Raw genomic sequence first — 17761 nt, 5'->3', positions numbered from 1 at the left:
AAGAGTCTGTGTATAAATGTGTCGGGCTACTAAGGAAACACACTGTTCTCTTTCTGTCATCAGCCACAGAAAGAGCCGTTTGGTCTCCCTCAGCTGATGATCTTCTCGGTGGTCTCGGTCATGAGCTGGCAGGCTTTCTTGTGTTTTGGCCAGTGCTTCACTTGACACTCTCTGAAAACATACATCAGCAAGATAATAACGCAGACATTTAGCACATTCTAAACAAAAATATGCATTTTGCATCCAATACTGAAGAAACACACCTCTGTGTACTCCATTTGTTTCTCAAATGTGTTTAAATTTCTTTCTCAGTGCCCCAGCGAGGCTTACGTCAACTTTATCAAAACCTTAGGAGCGATGAGTGAGAGGGGGAAAGTACTGAGCCGCTCTCACACGTGACCTTTTGATATTTTGAAAAGAGAAGCAGCACATTTGTTTTGTCTTACTTGTGGTAATCTGCAGGAATTATTCCCCTTCAGACACCTTTGCAGTACTGGAAGTACTTTGTGTGGTTTACGTGAGCATGCAGGAGGCAGCACACATGACACGCATTCGCTACCAGTGGTAAATGGACTGGTTTTTATATGGTGCTTTTCTACTCTACCTGACAACTCAAAGTATTTTATACAACTTGCCACATTCACCCATTCACACAAACACTTTTTTTAGCTTTTCGAGGCTGGCTTCAAAAACAAAAAGTAAACGAAAAAAACGCAAAAAGTAAATTAGGACTCCACCCTCTAATCTATATAAGGTAACTGGCTTCTAACCTGGCTTCAAAAAATGAAAACGGTGGTGACCAAAAACTAAAACTAAAGCTGCAAAGTCCAAAACCAATGAGCTCATGGTGGTTAAGGCCATCTTTAATACTGTTAGTGACTCTCACATGTGCACTTCTGCAGGGAATCTTTGTAGCCTACAACGTAACCTATGGAAGTGGCCAACTTCATTGCTAGCATTTATGATTATTGTGTGTGGTGCATTATGTGTAATAACCATGTGGTCGTGTCCTGGTGTTTTGCATGTAGTGCTGACAGAGTCCTAGGAAGGTGCAGGACTTTCATGCATGTGTTAAAACAGCCCTGAGCTTTGCCTTCAGGCTCAGCTCAGAGTCTGTCAGTACCTGTGACAGTACCACTCTCCTCGGCAGCGAGAACATCTCTTTGTGGCCTCTCTCCCACAGGATCCACATTTTGGTTTCTCAGGAAGTAAACTCTCCATTACATCCAAGTTGTACGTCTGGGCCAGCCTAGTTAAAACAAGCGCTGATTATTCAGAGCGCCTGAGTCGTTTCTCTGTTCCTTCTCTAATCAGTCAGACCTGTGTTTTCAGTGTTACCTCTGGGCCTGTAATCTCAAGTCACTTTCAGATGGGCTGAATGTTTCTTTGACTTGATACTTTGCTATTGCCTTCCACTTTCTAGAATTCTCACTGATAATGCGGTTCCACATTTCTGGGATCTATAAATAGAGTAGAGCCGAGTGTAAACGAACAGGCACATTGTTTAGGTACAGGGATAAGTGAACATTTGTGAGTGTGACTGCACCTGCTCCAAAATCAGCTCTTTTTTTGGAGGGGCTGGATCTGAAACAGCAAGATGAGCCAGGAAACGCTGCAGATCCACCAGATTTGGCAGCTGATCAATCAAGACATCAGTCAAGAAACCTCTGAGCTGTGGCACATGAATGACAACAAATACAGTGAAGCAAGAATAACAATGTATGAATCATCAGTTTACACAGACTGCATAAGAATAAAATGTGATTACAGGAGGATGCACATGGCTGGCTGGTTATGTAATTAATGGAGCAGGAAGAGGATGAGAAAGCTCATAATAGGAGGAAACATCTTGGTCAAAACAACCCTTGGAAACTGAATGTGTGCTCTAACAAGGGAGGAGATGAGATATGATGCTGGAGGACAATAACCCGGCACTCACACACTTGCCAAACACCAGATTACAGCTACTATCCAGCAGCCATTTGGACGGACGAGTTGATCCAATTTAATATCAGCACAGGCAATGAATGACAACAACTCTGCATGATCAGTGCATCTAAAGTTATAATAAAACAATCATCCACTGTATACCTTCAGAAGCTGGCTCTTGTTGAAACTGTTGAAGTTGTATTTTCTCTGGAATTCTTCTTTTAGCAGCAGATTGTAAAGGGAAAGCCAGACCTGACCGTCCAGTTTGTTCATTTTTAAATGATCCTCTACAGGTATCGTCTGCCACTTGCCATCAATGTGCTTTTGCACGTTACCTACAGTGGGAGACAATGAGTAGGTTATTGAATAGTAAGAAACTTTAGCAGGTGTGAAAGGTAAGCTTCCTGGCTTGGGTAGCTTTTAGAAGCCTTTAAAGTTTTTTTTTTTTTTGTTTGTTTTTTTTACCAGTGATATAGATTAGTAGATCAACACCAATCTCATGTTTGAGGTGATACCTTCTCTGCAGCGACTCCAGGGGCAGTGGTCAATCAGCTGAACCAGTACACAAGGAAGGTTATGGGTGCACAGCATTCGACTGATAATGCTGATGCTGCAAAGAAACACTTTCCTTTGGTCAGCTGCAGCGTGTTTCTCAGTGTAATACTGAGTATACTTCCACTAGAACATAACCAAGTGAATTCCAGGGCGCCATACCTGTCTGCGTGGTCTGTAATGTAGCGCAGCACTGACACGGCTTTCAGAGAGATTTCAAACTCCAAAGCTGCACTCTGCACCTGCAGCTCCTTCAAGAAACAAAACAAAGCGTTCAAAAGTTTGCGACAGACTTCGGCGAATGTGTCAAACCAAAAACAAAACATACATTCTCACCTCTAGAGAGGATGTCTGTTTGTGTTGGTCATATGTCACAGCAACATCCTTAATCGCTTCACTCGCCAGCAGGGTGAGTTTTCGATGGCAGTAATCCACCAAGTCAAGAAGAGAGTCATCTGCTGCATCACATGAATCCTGCATAACAAGACACAACCGCTTGAACACTTGCCATAATGCTTAATTTACAATTTATTAGGGATGGGTATCGTTTAGGTTTTATCCGATACCGGTGCCAAATCGGTACTTTTGAAACGGTGCCGGTGCTCAAACGGTGCTCAAACCGGTGCTTAAAGAATGGAGAACACAAACTTTGTCCAAAAACCTCTCATGTTCAGCTGGTTTTTTGTAAAAAGATAACGGTGTTAGCCTTTTCTGCAGCTATAGGGCATATATGGTATCACTCTTGGCTGGAAGCAGTGCTTAATCAATGGAAAAAACACAAACTTTGTCCAAAACCTCTCATGTTTAGCTGTTTTCCACTTTTTCTTTGGTCATTTTAGCCTTTTTGGCCAGGGTGAAGGGAGTATCTGCCATCAAACAAGAAGACAGCCGCATGTAGCTATGATGATGTTTGCTAGTTCACCTTACATGCATTAATGTAATAACGTGGTTAGCCTACTCAACGTAAATTACACACGAACAACATTAAGCTACTCGCCCAGAGAAGAACGGCTGCTGCTGCCATCATCATCCTCATCATTTCTGCTACAGTGGCAGGGCTAGGGGCCAGGACTCTACTCTTCGTGACCCGCTAACTCCGGGTCCGATAACAGGCAACCCATGCACAGTAGATGCGCTTGGTGTGAGGTCTCGCAGCAAGCTATCATATGGCGCATTTCTGGGCTTTTAAAAAAAACGCTATGCGTCGCCAGGTGTTTCATCGGATTTGAGGTGTTACCTCCTTTGACAGTATCACAGTATCAGCTTAAAGCACTTGTTGCAGGCTGCTGAGTTTGCATATTTTGCTGTGAAGTACAGCCAGACTTTTGACCGCTTCGCCTTGGACATTTTTAATCTGTAGCTCTGCTCTAAAAGAACGTACGTACCTGGACCCGCCTACTATCCTCGGAAACGTAAAATGATTGGCTAGAAGTGTATCACAGCTCAGGAAAAAAAAGCACCGAAATGTGCGCTGCTTTTCGGTCTGGTACCCATCCCTACAATTTATGTTCTCAGAGAATGACAGTCCGTGCTTTCTTGGTGTGTGAAATGTTTTAAGATATGTAGGGATTATTTGAGTTCTTACTGACCTTGTGAAACATTATGGTTTCAAGTAGATTTATGATGGTGGCTTCATGATGGATCTAAAAAGGAGTCATAACAGAACACATGAAACATGAGCAATGTGAGCTGCTCATTTAACATCTCATTTAACACTCACCACCATGTAAAGATGAAAAGTCTTCTCTGGATTGAAATCCTCCAGCTGGCATAAGATGGGAAACACTTTTTTCTTCCACACCTCAATAAGGATCATCTCATTGACCAGGATGTGTATCTGGAAAGGGAAAGGAATCACTCCCCTCTAAGCACTTCTTAGAAAATTGTAAAAGGGCTTGCGTAAAAGCTGACATTTTATTATTGTTTATATGCAGTTGTGGCAGTCACCTTTCCAAATGAAACCAGGAGGTCCTTGACAAACTCATCGTGCATGGCAGAGGCATTCAGTATTGCCTGCATGTTAAGTTTCTCAATATAATCATGCTGCTTGAACCATCTGCTAGCACACAAAGACAATAAAAAAGCATCACTTCTAAAGGTCGGAATCACCAGACAACCAATGACATGATATTGTCACAATACTCATAATATTACATTAGTGTTATTCAATAAGATAAAGTTATGTTTTGATGCTGAGATTGTCAACATACCAACACTGTCACCAAAATCTGCTCTATATGTTGACATAAGATGGAATCAGTCTGTAGACAGTCTGCGACTGAATGGGGTCAAGTTAGCAATTGAATGCAATCAGTTACAGCAGCTAAGTGTGTAAATCATCGAATATCACACCGAAATGCACAGAATTAGGGTATACTTATGGAGTGGCAGCAGGGAGTCCAATTTCTGTCCCCAGAGAGAAATTCAAACATGAGGAAGCTACCTCCAGATTTTATCAGGATGTAATGAGGAGCGAATCCAAAAGCAGGACACAGAATCTCTGTATGCAAAAGTAGCTTTATTGACTCATAAAATGTGAACAAAGGGTGCTGCAAAAAACTGGCAGGAAACCCCAAAACTAAAGACATAGAGGGAAAACCAAGTCATGAGATGGGAAACCAGGGAATCAAATGAAGACGGACAATCTGACCAAGACACAGGAGAAGAAAGAATAAACCAAAGCAGGAACAAAAACTAAGTAAAAATACAAGAATGCAAAAGCTAACACACAACAAAAATCCCAGTTAGCTCTAAAATAAGTCTGATTTAACTCTCAGTTCCTTTTAGTCAAGGCCCAGGGCCTTTATTATAATGAAGTATAACTTCTGATTTGAATATTCTTTACAGAGAATCTTATCTGTCTGGACCAGATCATCTCTCTCTTAAGTATTTAAAAGACACATATTATCAGGCTCTCTGCTTCAGTGCATTCAATTTCAAACAATGCTTGAGTAAAGTGCGTCAAATTACGCAAATTAGAGTGTCAGTTTTAGTTTGTGTAGATTTTAATCTATATTTCAAGAACTTGAAACATACACTGATTTCAAGGAGTCAAAACTAACAGTGTTCTTTGGCAGATGTTTCCTTTTTGACAACCAGTCAAAAACCAATAGATCACATAGATTAAAAGCTATTTTCAGGAGAAAAAAAAAGAGCTAATCATGCAAGTGAAGACGGTAATAATGTGGGTTAATAACAAAATCTATCAGAGACATATTAGGTTTATGTGGTTGAACATTCACAGGATGCAGATGTACATATTTCTCAATATAAACATCACAAGACGACTACATGGCCAGAACCTCAGGGGATTCACCACAACATGCAAATGACTGATAAGCCTCAAAAAAGGACCAGATTTGTCATCACAAATAAAGGGAAAGAAACTAAAAGTAACCAACAGAAGTTGATGAACAAAGATCTGACAAAAAATCTCTATCTCTTTCAAAATGACGCAAAGAGGAAGTGGAGAAAATAGAAACACGTCATGAGCTGTAGAGTCCTGAATGCATTTCTCTTTTATACTTGACCACACTGATAAGTTTCTTTATATGTGCAGATTTTGGGGAGACGCAGTCAACGTACACACATATTCACACAGCTAGACAGTGCTACGATGTCAGGCAGCAGCTGCATGACCTCTGTTATGGTGCCATACACAGGCAGGCTGATAATCATGAAAAAGCCAAAAGAGGAAAAAGAAGGAAGTCAGACTGGGAAACTAAGGCAACTTTACTTGTGTCTGAAACGAAGCAGAAAACTAGGACAGAAGAGACATTCCTGTGTGTCTATTGAACCTGTAAAGGGTATTAATAATGTATTTTAATGTATTACATTAAATCCCAAAGTACAGTTAGGTCCATATATATTTGGATACTGACACAAGTTTTGTGTTTTTACTTGTTTACTGAAACATATTCCAATTACAGCTATATTATGGAGTTTCAGCCCCTTGAAACATGTGCCACCCTCTTTTTAAAGGGACCAAAACTAATTGGACAATTGACTCAAAGGCAATTTCATGGGCAGGTTTGGTCAATTCCCTCATTATGTCATTATCAATTAAGGAGATAAAGATTTAGAGTTGATTTGAGGTGTTGTGCTTGCATTTGGAAGATTTTGCTCTCCATGCAGGTGAAACAAGTGATCCTTAAGCTGCAAAAACAGAGGGAAAAAAAAAACATCTGAGAAATTGTTACGAGTTTAGAAGTGGCAAAGTCTACAGTTAGGTCCTGAGAAAGAAAGAAAGCACTAGTGAACTCAGCAACAAAAAAAGACCTGGCCATCCATAGAAAACGGCAGTCCTGGGTGATAGCAGAACACTTTCTATGGTGAAGAGAAAACGTTTCACAACAACCAAACAAGTGAACAACATTCTCCAGGAGGTAGGTGTATTAATATCCAAGTCTCCCGTAAGGAAAATATTGCATTAAAAGTAAAGCCGCTGCAGTAAAGGTCTGGCGGAGCATTAAAAAGGCGAAATCCCAGCATCGGGGGGTGTCCATGAGTTCAAGACTTCAGGCTGTCATTGCCAGCAAAGGGTTTTTCAATATTAGAAATTAACATTTTATTTTCAGTTATTTAATTTGACCAATTACTTTTGAGCCCTTGAAATGAAGGGATTAAAATGCTTTAGTTTCTAACATTTTTAGCCAATCTTTTTGTTCAACCCACTGAATTAAAGCTGAAAGTCACTTCAACTTCATCTGAGCTATTTAATTTAAAATTCATTGTGTTAATGTACAGAACCAAAATTAGAAAAAAAAAAAGTGTCTCTGTCCAAATATTTATGGACCTAAGTGTAGCAGATGGTTTCCTGCACATTATAAAAAAATTTTTTTAGCTCTTGATGTTTTTATTACCCAAATAATTGGTATATATATTGATGTGTTTATTTCACAAAGGAATGATATATTTGGTTGAATTAAAGAGAAGGGGGGGGGGAGCTCTGGCTGCTGCACTTTCATATTCAATATGAATATCAGAAGGTCAGAGTTGTATTGTGATGGTTACTTCTCATTGACAAAAACTGATGGACAAAAGCATCACCAGAAATAAGTAAGTGTTTGAAATGTGAATTTCTTGGCTGAGGGCCCCCTCCAATGCTCAAACCTACAGTCTGCATGGGTTCGCGGCAAAAATGCAATCAGCGTTATTTAGTTATATATGATAGCAATATTATAACTACATCTGAATCTGACGTTTTGCTCAATTTCAGCTGTTTAATTTGCACCACTGAGTGCTTTGGGTTGATTTTTTATTTTATTTTATTTGTATAACAAAGCACATTAAGCTCCCTTATTTAGCATTTACAATCTGTACTGGCTAATGAGAAATAATCTAATATAGTCTCTATTTATTTATCACATTGTTTTTCTTTCTTTTTTCCCTTTTTTGTACGTTCCATCGTGTTTACAAGCTAATTTAACTCAGGTGCAGAGTTAGTTGGTTCGTCTCACCTCTCTGAGCCCACTTCCTTGAGGGAGAAAGTTTCCAGACTCTGGATAAAGCCTTCCGCTTCAACGGGAAGAATCACTGATGTATCCATTACGTTGAGAAAAGATATTACGCAATAAAGAAATAAATGACTTGTCTAACTGGAGCTTGAGTAGACTTGTTCGTACTGTTAACGGTTCGAAGTTAGCAACACGAAGTGTTTCCGGTAGTTGTCATGGTTACGGAAAACCAAGGGAACGGTGCAGGTTTTTTTTCCCGCCATAGAGGGGCAGCAGAACCTCAAACAAATACACAACATAATACAGTTGTACATTTCTGGCAAAACCTTAAAAAAAAATCAGTTATGTCAATAAAAATAATCCAAGGTGAGTTGTTGTGAAATATGACATCATCAGCAAAGCGCCAGAAAACTTTTTTTTTCCTTGTGCAGACATCATATTAATTAAACTAAGTAAATTATAACTAAAGCAACATAAACAAAATATTCCTAAAGTGGGTCCTAGTAATATCAAGATACTAGACCTGCAGAAGATAGTCTGCTCATAGGCTGAGGAGGATTTTATCCATTAAATGAACCATTACACTCTCACAATAGCCCAAGGTTCAATGTTCAAACTCAACCAGGATGGTAATAATAAAACTAAAATGAATGGATAACAAGAAAATGCTGAACACATAAACAAAAAAAAGAATAAAAAGTAAAATACAAAACTATGATAACCACCTTATTGTAAATTAACCTGATTACCAGCTTCACCCTGTTACAACTGGTTTCAAAGTTTTTAGAGTAGCTAGTTCCTTTTTAATGGATGTCTTCATCATACTCCAGTGATTTTCTTTTTGGTGACTCGAAGTTTCCCCTGTTGCTCATACTCCAGAGTATGCAGCAAAAGAGAGACAGCCTAACCTGCAGGTGACTCATGATGATGACTTTCCTGCTTTTTTCCTCACAGTCCTTGGATGAAGTTAGTCTTTACTAAAACGGTCTGTCCTTCAGGGCTGAATTTTATTCAATAAAATAAAAATGTGTAGCAGCTGCACCTGTCTACAATGTCCTCATGGCAAAAATCAATCAGACCATACTATTTGGATTAAATCATTCATGTTGTTGGTCAAAACAAATTATTTTACGTATAATGTACTCTAGTTCGTACATATCAGAAAGTTGTTAAATCACCAATTAGATAGACCCTGTTAGTACTGGTTTGGACCCACTTTTGGACTGTTGCAGCAGAAATTGAGATCAGACCAGGCAACATTTTTCCAGTCTTGTTGTCCAAAATTGGCGAGCCTGTGTGAATTGCAACCTCAGGTTCTTGTTCTTAGCTGATAGGAGTGGCACCCGATGCTTTGTTTTCTGCTGCTGTAGGCCATCTACTTTAAGATTTGGCATGTTGTGCTTTCATTAACGCTCCTCTGAATACCTTGGTTGTAACGACTGGTTATTTGAGTTACTGTAGCCCTCTTATCAGCTCAAAGCTGTCTGACCATTTTCTTCTTACCTCTGGGATTAGTAAAGGCCTTTATGCACAGAGAAGTACCGCTCACTGAATATTTTCTCTTTTTTTGGGCCATTCTCTGTAAACACTAGTGATGGTTGTGTAGGAAAATCCCAGTAAATCAACAGTTTCTGAAATACTCCGACCAGCAACAACCATAATACATTCAAAGTCACTTCTTCCCCATTCTGATGCTTGCTGTGAACTTTGTCAGGTCTACAAAAGTCTCAGTACAAGTCTGTATTGAGTTGCTGCCACGTGATTAGCTAATTAGACATTTGTGTTATCTTATTAGCAGCTGAACCAGTGTGCTTCTTAAGGTGAGTGTATATGGTAGTGAAAAAAGTACTTGCAAACATGAAATTCAAGTCATCCTTCTAAATAAAAGTACATGAAATTATTATTAAAAACGTATTAATGGCGGGTGTCATTTCAAAGCATTTTATTTCAAATATTTTCTTCACAGTGTGATAACATAAGACTGTACCTGCTTGTTCCAGGGCTTCACTCCCATGATGAATTTTACTGCCGCTAAGTTACATTAAAAAGTTTTTACTATTTTGTAAACAGTTATAAATAATATGTTTCATCACCTACTAATCTGAAGGTCAGACATATTTAAATATCCTTGGGTAAAAAAATGAACCGAAACTGCCCTTATCTGTGTGTGAATGGGTGGATGTATCTTGCAGTAAGAAACGCTTTCAGTGCTTCTGTTAGAGCAAAAATGCAGCATATAAATAAAGTACAAATTCAAATACAAATGCTAATAACATTGCATTAACTAACTGCAAACGGATCTTCAACCCTCCAGGAATGAGTAGAATCAGCTAAAGGATATGTGGCAGTGCAATCTGTTTTTATGTTGGAATGTTATTTGTGCGGTAGAAATGACATGAATTTGGGGTTATAAGTAGAGTCAAAGCAATAAAGATAGCAAAATATGTATGAAGTATGAAACCCACATAAATAGATATTTTTAGCCTTTTTTCCATTTAATGAATGGATTGTATAGCCACATAATGAGTGTGATATCCAATCTTTCAAGTTTTTTTTCTTTTTTGAACAAAACTAAGCTAAGAAAACTGCAAAACGCTACTCATTATTTTCTCTGTTAATTGAAGAAACCTCCTTCTCTAGTTCAAGGCATCTTTGGCTGCTTAGGCACTGCTGTACCCTTCTGCCCCATCACTTCCAGCACACGACAATATTAGGATCGTTTTCCAAACGTTCATCAAGCTCCTGGTAAGTAATCCCTGTAAAATTAGGACATTGTAAGCACACTTGTTTCACACCATCAGTTCTTAAGTTTTGTCCAACAATCAAAGAAGGCTTCAAACCCTGCCTGTTTTGCAGCAGATCTCATCGTAACTATGACAACCGGTATAGAGTCGAGGAGGCCTGCTTCTCTCGTCGCGGATCACCTTCACGGGATACTTCTGCAGCCGTCGAATAAGACACTTCATTAGTCCAAACTGGATCAGCCTCCTTAGGAGAAACGAGTGACATGACACACATACAGTATGAGCCAGTGCCACTTTGACCTGAATTTTCAGGAGCGCTAAGTCTTTTCAGGAACTGATCATTTGAGCGACGCTAACCTCTCGTCGACCCTTTGAAGCTGCTGTGAGTAGCGTGAGCAAAGGTCTCGGACTGTTGTTCCCGGACTTAGCCCACAATACAGCTGGAACACATCTCTCAGACTCGCACGTTTCTGACCTGAAAGTGACAGGGCAAAGCTGCACAGTTAACGTCACAAAATAAATAAAGATTAACACGTGTTTTAATGGTCATGACCCCAACTAACCCTGCTTAGTGACGTAGTTAAGGCACTCCTCCTGAATGGACTTGTCATCTATGAGGCTCTGGACTTTTGGGGTGGTGCAGTACACATTAGAGTACTAGAGAAAGACCCATGAAGGCAACCAGAACAAGTCATCAGGAAGTATTAGCCACTTTTTAATAGCTTGCTTTTTACAGCAGAATATCAGAAGACTAGAGACAATAATTTAATGTATTTGTTAAAAAAAAAAGAGGAAAAGATTAAAATTAAAGTTTTAAATAAAAGGCCTTGCACAGTTAGCCTTCCCTCACTTAAAAAAACCTGCCCTAATATTCTGTATTCAAAGTGGTGCATAGAGAGCAATGTGCAATATATAAATTGGCTTTCTTTTGAAATAAATGAACCCTTTTATCAGAATGGCCTTCAGAACCGATGCTTGCTTTACGGCTTTACAACCTGTACTGCTCCCCCCCCCAAAAAAGTTTTTCTGCACAAGAAAATTCACTTTCACAAAAACAGAAAAAAACAAAACATTTCCAGAACACAGAAGGAATTATATGAAAAAAAAATTACAACTTCTCAATTAAAACTAACATCGGCCCTAATGGTCCCTGATAAACTGTTCCACTACACTCATATATGTGTGATGTGAAATTAGTTTAATACCTGGAAAATTGACACCAGAGTCACAACACCATAGTACCTGTGAAGTTAAAAAGAGAAGTAAATACATCTTTTTGAAGTGTATTTTGACTACAGAGTGAAAATGCAAGTACACCCCCCTCATTCGGTAGCTTGAAAAACCACCTTTAGCTGCAATAACTTCAGCTTATCGTTGTCTCTATGACTTTATCAGTCTCTCGCGTCATTGTGTTATAATGTTTCCATTCACTGAGGTTTGTGGGCATTTATTTATGCACAGCTCTCTGAAGGTCCCACAACAGCACTTCAATCAGGTTGAGGTTTGGACTTTGACTGGTGATTGCAACATCCTGACTCTTTTATTTTTCAGTCATTCTGTTGCAGATTTGCTGCTGTGCTTTGGATCATTGTCCTGTCAGATAACCCAGTTTTGGCCAAGCCTTACAGTAGCTTTGGGACCGATGGCCTCACATTTGACTTTGGAATATTTTGGGATACACAGGAGTTCATGGTTGACTCAATGACTGCAAGGTCACCGGGTTCTGTGGCTGCAAAGTTCAAAACATCACCCCTCTACCACTGTGCTTGACAGCTGGTGCGAGGTGTTTGTGCTGATATGCCGTGTTTGGGTTTTGTCAAACAGCGCTGTGCATTCTGGTTAAATGTCAACACTTTTGGTCTCATCTTTCCAAAGGACTTTCAGAAGTCTTGTGGTTTGTTCAGATCCAACTTTGCAAACCTACACTGTGCCACCATGCTCCTTTTACAGAGAAGCAGTCCTTCCAAACAAGCCATACTTCTTCAGTCTTTTCTAATTGTGCTGCCATCAACTTTAACATGCTAACTGAGCTCTTGTCAGTGTGAGTGTGTGTGTGTGTGTGTGTGTTTGTGTTAAAGGTTTCGCTGAGTACTGTACGACCTGACCTTGAAGTGAATCTGCTGGGATGTTAACCTACAAGAAGTCCCGGGAAGATTGTGGGATTGTGTTAGCTCCCACCTGAATGGTCCACAGCAAACTATTAAAACTTCTGCATTTACAGAGGCGTTCACACTTGGTTTATCAGTTAATCAAAACAACAACATAAAACAAAGTTTTGGGATGAAGCAGTACGTGTGTGAGGTTACTAAAGAGTACAACTGTATTTACTGAAAAATACTTACAGGAGATTCTGCACTGCAATACGAACAAGATTCAGCTCAACGTCTGCTTCAGCAGAAATTTTCTGGATGTGTCTAAATCCATCGATGTAGGGAAGAATCTGCAGTTAGCAGCAAATAGATAAGGGTTAGAGGCACGTAGTGCTTTTTGCATTACTGTGTAACTAAATGCTGTAAACATGTTAACTCATAAAAGCAATAAAACAGTATTGTACCAGTAAAGGGCATCTTGTCTTGCACTAATGCCTTCTTTCAAATCATAAAACAAAGGATATAAAAACGTGCTTATATCACTTCCAGCACAGCTGATAAGTGTTTAAACACTGATCTTTCTTCCAAGCACTTCTTAGAGTGCTATCAAATACCTCTCAAGAGCCGCAGCCAGAGGTTGTTGACATTGAAAGCCTACCTGTTGAGTGGTGAGATCCCACTGAGACTTGATAAAATGGTCTTTGCACTGGGTAAAGACTGGCACGTCGTACTCCTGAACTATTGGGGGGTCTTTTCGCAGCTGAATCAGCTTTAGATGAATGGTGTTAGACTCATCTTAAAAAGGATACAACAAACAAGAGTAAGAGCAGTTTAAAAAAAACAAAACACTGTTGCTGCCAACCAACATGTGAATACTGCCTATGTGTAGCTGGTAAATTCTTAAATAAAATTTTTGACTCAGAAACATCAGCCTGCATTTCCCATCTGAATTTCTAAAAAGAGTAACAGTCAGAGCAAAGCCGCTTGCATAGTGGCACTGCTTTGTCTTGACTTTACCTAATCAATCCAAACAACCACATAATTTCACTTTGGGCCATAACCCAGCCAGCATGTTGGTTGGCTGATAAGAGCTTATCAGAGATATTGGAAAACCTGTTGTTAGCGAACATAATGCATAACAAAGCTCTCCTCAGTGAAGAGTGTGCTCTCCTACTGCCTGGATGTCTGCCACGCAGGGGCAACTACTAAAACCAGGAAGGCTGTGCAGAGGGTAATTAATACTGCCCCAAACATAACTGGCTGCTCTCTGCCACTCCTGGAGATCCTCTTTCCTCAGGATATCCAGGGCCATCACAGGTGACCCCTCGTGTCCCGCCATCCCTGTTTGACCCGTTGCCCTCTGGTCGAAACCTCCAGTAAATCAGGCCCCACGCCTCCAGACAAACAGTTTCTTCCCCTGGGTCATTCGGAGTGTTGACAAACACTACCCCACCCCTACCCTCCCACCCACCAACCAACCAGAGTCATGGCCTGAGTAACCCTCATCAGCTTTTATCTTGCCCTGTATATATTTCTCCTGCTTGTTATTTATTCCTGCTGTCTTACTATTTATATTCTATTCCGGCACAGTTGGTGTGGAGGACCCACAATTTAGTTGTACGTGTGCAATGAACATAATGGGCCATTCTATTCTATTCTATTCTAGATGCTTTAGTTCATTTAGAAATGCCGTAATCACATGATTTGTCTAGTAGAGCAGCTGCAGCTCTATCGTTTATGATACTTTCAGTATGATCTGCAGCACAGTAACAGAGCACATGTCACATTATTACTAAGTACATGGATCATTACAATTTTGGGCTTTTAAAGATTTCTCTGAGCTTTTCTTTTTCTAGGGTGGAATGAACATACAGCATGCATCCGTAATGTACTTTAAAAATGCATGTTGTATTTACTCTAGTTATTGTCTAATATTAATATGTATTTGATGGAGTACCAAAAGGTTGATTCTGTTCATCTGGATGTAGCCTTTTCAATGGGAGAAACGTTTCGTCACTCATCTAAGTGACTTCTTCAGTCTCAGCTGACTGCCGGTTTCTCCAACCTTATAAACAGTACATTTGCACAATTACTGAAACCAGCCCACTGAATGAACAATGCGCTGTGAGGTCAGTTCCTTGATCATTAATATGCAAATTGTCATGACCATTGATCAACAACCACTGATAAATGCCCATTGATCAAAGACCTGCGGTCAGCTGAGACTGAAGCAATCACTTGGATGAGTGACGAAACGTTTCTTCCATTGAAAACGCTACATCCAGATGAGTAGAATCAACCTTTTGGGATTTACTGACCTGGATGATTGAGCATGCATCAAGACATATTTGATGGAGTAATTAACTTTACCCAGATAACAGCTTTAAGTCTCTGCAGCGTCTGTATGTACTGATTTTTAATTACACAACATCATATTTACGTTAACCTAGCTATAAAAGTAGACGGTAGGAGGACGAAGAACATTTGAACTTTGGACCTCCACAGCCTAAAACCCACAGACTGTACAGGATTCAGTTGTAAACGCTGTGTACATTTTGTATTTACTCAGGTCTTTAGTCTTTGTCTACAGTTAAAATTTATTTGATGATCTAAAACATGTAAATGTGACAAATCAGGAAGGGAGCAATTACTTTTTTACAGTACTGCAGCTCAGTCTTTGTCTCATCTGTCCATAAAACCTTTCTCCAGAAAGCATTTGGCTTATCTGTGTGGGCAGCTGTCAACTATGGAGTAGGGGCTTCTTTCTTAGTTGGCACCTGTTTATGGCTGCTTTGAGCTTTGGTGGTTCCTGTTCTGTTCCTGAAAATCCTAACCAATTTCCTCTTATGTGATGGTGACAATCTTCCAGACTTCAGCAGTGTTGACACATCAGAATACATTGTACTTACATGTAGTTGTTTAAACAGATTATCTTGGAATCTGCAGTCAAACTTGCGGAAGGGAAATCTATAATTTCCCTTCCTACACCCATTGTTCTGAGTATTGGCAATCTAATGGGTGATGTCAAACAAGCATTTTTATGCTGGAAAAGAAAACGTACCAGAAAAATCATGTAAATCATGATCACTAACAAGAAGTTAGTCTCGGAGAGTTAAAAGACATTGTAGAAACTTCAGCACCACTTATTAAAAGATTTAAGTGAGTGTGTATATTTAAGTTATGTATATACTTCTGGCCCTGTGTGGATTAGAGAACATCCAAAATAAGTTCTAACTTGTGTGCCAAATTCTTGTCTTTTTAAGTCATTAAAGATTTAAAATAATTCCACCCTGGAAAAAAGAACAGTTCAATGAAACAGTACAAAATTACCATGACATTCATGCCCATGATGAATGTGTGTAAACGTCTGACCACAGCTATATATTAAAAAGATATATTGCTCCTTGCCACAGATAAAACTTATAGCCAGTAAGATGCCAAATAATACCAATGGGTAGGGTGCAGGCTCCCGTGGCATTAAGATCCTCTAACAAAGTTGACATAATGGGTAAAAGCTTCTGTTTGCTCTCCTCTTTGGATATAAAGCCGCTCTCCAGCTGCAACACAACAAGACAGAAAATCTCTAAGGAATCATCCCGAAGAAAGCGATCACGTGAACATGTGAAAATGTGATACTCTTTACCTCCAGAGTTGTAAGGTATCCAGATAGCTTCTTAACAATAGGCTCGAGGCTGCAAGTATTGGTTCGGGCATCGCAAACAAGGCCGAGGTTAAACAGGAGGGCATTTCGGCTATATTTCTTATGTTCGATGCACACTGGGCAGCCAATTAACTTTTTTCCCATTGCAGTGCTAAGATTTAAAAAAAAGAAAAAAGAGATTGGTTGATTAAGTTAATACACTATTATTTAAATACTAAGGACTTCAAACAAGGCAGGGAGACAGACGAGCAGAATAAGACTACATACACTGTTATTAATTTGTTTTGTAGCTCTGGCTTGGTGATAATATAAACCTGAACGGTGTCAAAGAGCTCCCGTGAGATGTACTCTTCTGGAACCTGTTAGGAGAGGACACAGTATGACAAACTATGCCCAATACGATACATGAGCTCAGAAGGATTATGCAGAGTACATGTCAATGCCAAATGACTATGAAGGATTAAAAACCTGCCTCGCACGTTTAAAACACACTCAGTCATGAACAAGCTCGCAATTGGGGCATTTATAAAGATAATCATAACGACAGTAGCTATAAAATAAATAACATAACATAAAACTACTTTACCAGACCATCTGCAGACTTACCTGATATGTTATCTTGGGACCCAGAGTAGGATGAAATTCGCTGAAAAATATACACTCTATCCGAGTGGGCATGCCCATCATAGATTTTATCCTCATGGAGAACTAATCCAGAGGTGTGTAAACCCTGCTGAGTCCTATTAACTTGCCCCAAATTGCGTTAACAAGGTATCTCCTGTGTGTCTACTGTGGATCTTCCCAGTTTATTTACAGCAGCATGAGCTAGCATATAGCTTTAACGTTTAAAGACAACTTAGCGACGTCCTTAGGTACTTAAACGCAGGTCTAAAGTTAAGAGACGCCCTATAAAATCTGTTATTAATGTATTAAGCAGAGGTTATGGTCACCCAGGCATCAAACTATTCAATAACTCGACACATCAACGCATGCAAAAACCAGACAGGGAAGAACAACAATAATATCGCCTTCAGGGACACCCAGTAACTTAGCTTTAGAATAAAAATTGACGTCGCAAAAACTGTAAAGGCAACAATAAGACAGAGGAAGTCGTGGCGTATGTAGCACCAATAATGTTTTAAAATTAATAAAAAAGTAACACGAACTCTGTTGTCGTATAAAAACGCTTTAAAGTATTGGGCCCTGAACAATTGCGCAACACTAAGGAAAATTTCCCTTTTAGACAATTTAAAGGTTTCGAATAATAGTATTTACCAAATGTAATATTACTTTTATTACTTGCTAATGACTTTTACATTTATAGATGCT

At 39.5% G+C, this 17761-nt stretch overlaps 2 protein-coding genes across 2 annotated transcripts; both read right to left on the bottom strand.

Annotated features, from left to right (window-relative positions):
- Window positions 1-89: 89 nt before the first annotated feature.
- zmynd10 (zinc finger, MYND-type containing 10) lies at window positions 90-8029 on the bottom strand. The gene is made up of 12 exons (XM_085354350.1): window positions 7941-8029; window positions 4429-4540; window positions 4202-4318; window positions 4071-4124; window positions 2818-2955; window positions 2644-2732; window positions 2445-2539; window positions 2092-2264; window positions 1547-1672; window positions 1339-1460; window positions 1124-1249; window positions 90-171 (listed from the first exon to the last, which is right to left on the bottom strand). Exons 1-12 carry the CDS (start codon window positions 8027-8029, stop codon window positions 90-92), a joined length of 1323 nt encoding a protein of 440 aa, XP_085210476.1.
- Window positions 8030-9871: 1842 nt separating this feature from the next.
- nprl2 (NPR2 like, GATOR1 complex subunit) lies at window positions 9872-17437 on the bottom strand. Its single transcript, XM_085354349.1, has 11 exons — window positions 17039-17437; window positions 16700-16791; window positions 16415-16583; window positions 16220-16328; window positions 13430-13566; window positions 13024-13121; window positions 11887-11923; window positions 11245-11338; window positions 11039-11156; window positions 10783-10925; window positions 9872-10693 (listed from the first exon to the last, which is right to left on the bottom strand). The coding sequence occupies exons 1-11, from the start codon at window positions 17132-17134 to the stop codon at window positions 10626-10628; spliced, it is 1161 nt and encodes a 386-aa protein (XP_085210475.1). The 5' UTR covers window positions 17135-17437; the 3' UTR covers window positions 9872-10625.
- Window positions 17438-17761: the final 324 nt, after the last annotated feature.

Source organism: Diplotaxodon limnothrissa, linkage group LG5 (genome assembly GCF_057381915.1).
Source record: "Diplotaxodon limnothrissa isolate DT_005_m linkage group LG5, D_limnothrissa_male_GT1.1, whole genome shotgun sequence".
Lineage (NCBI taxonomy): Eukaryota > Metazoa > Chordata > Actinopteri > Cichliformes > Cichlidae > Diplotaxodon > Diplotaxodon limnothrissa.
This window is presented reverse-complemented; position numbering and strand designations above follow the sequence as displayed.

What these genes read in the sequence shown, in the direction of transcription:
- zmynd10 (XM_085354350.1), bottom strand. Translation starts at nt 8,029, where the DNA reads ATGGATACATCAGTGATTCTTCCCGTTGAAGCGGAAGGCTTTATCCAG. An exon ending in AAGGAAGTGGGCTCAGAGAG is followed by an intron (nt 4,541 to 7,940) that starts GTGAGACGAACC and finishes TTTGTGTGCTAG; the next exon opens with CAGATGGTTCAAGCAGCATG. An exon ending in AAGAGCTGATTTTGGAGCAG is followed by an intron (nt 1,461 to 1,546) that starts GTGCAGTCACAC and finishes CTCTATTTATAG; the next exon opens with ATCCCAGAAATGTGGAACCG.
- nprl2 (XM_085354349.1), bottom strand. Translation starts at nt 17,134, where the DNA reads ATGAGGATAAAATCTATGATGGGCATGCCCACTCGGATAGAGTGTATA. An exon ending in GGGATCTCACCACTCAACAG is followed by an intron (nt 13,122 to 13,429) that starts GTAGGCTTTCAA and finishes TGCTAACTGCAG; the next exon opens with ATTCTTCCCTACATCGATGG. An exon ending in CTCTGGTGTCAATTTTCCAG is followed by an intron (nt 11,339 to 11,886) that starts GTATTAAACTAA and finishes GTCTTTCTCTAG; the next exon opens with TACTCTAATGTGTACTGCAC.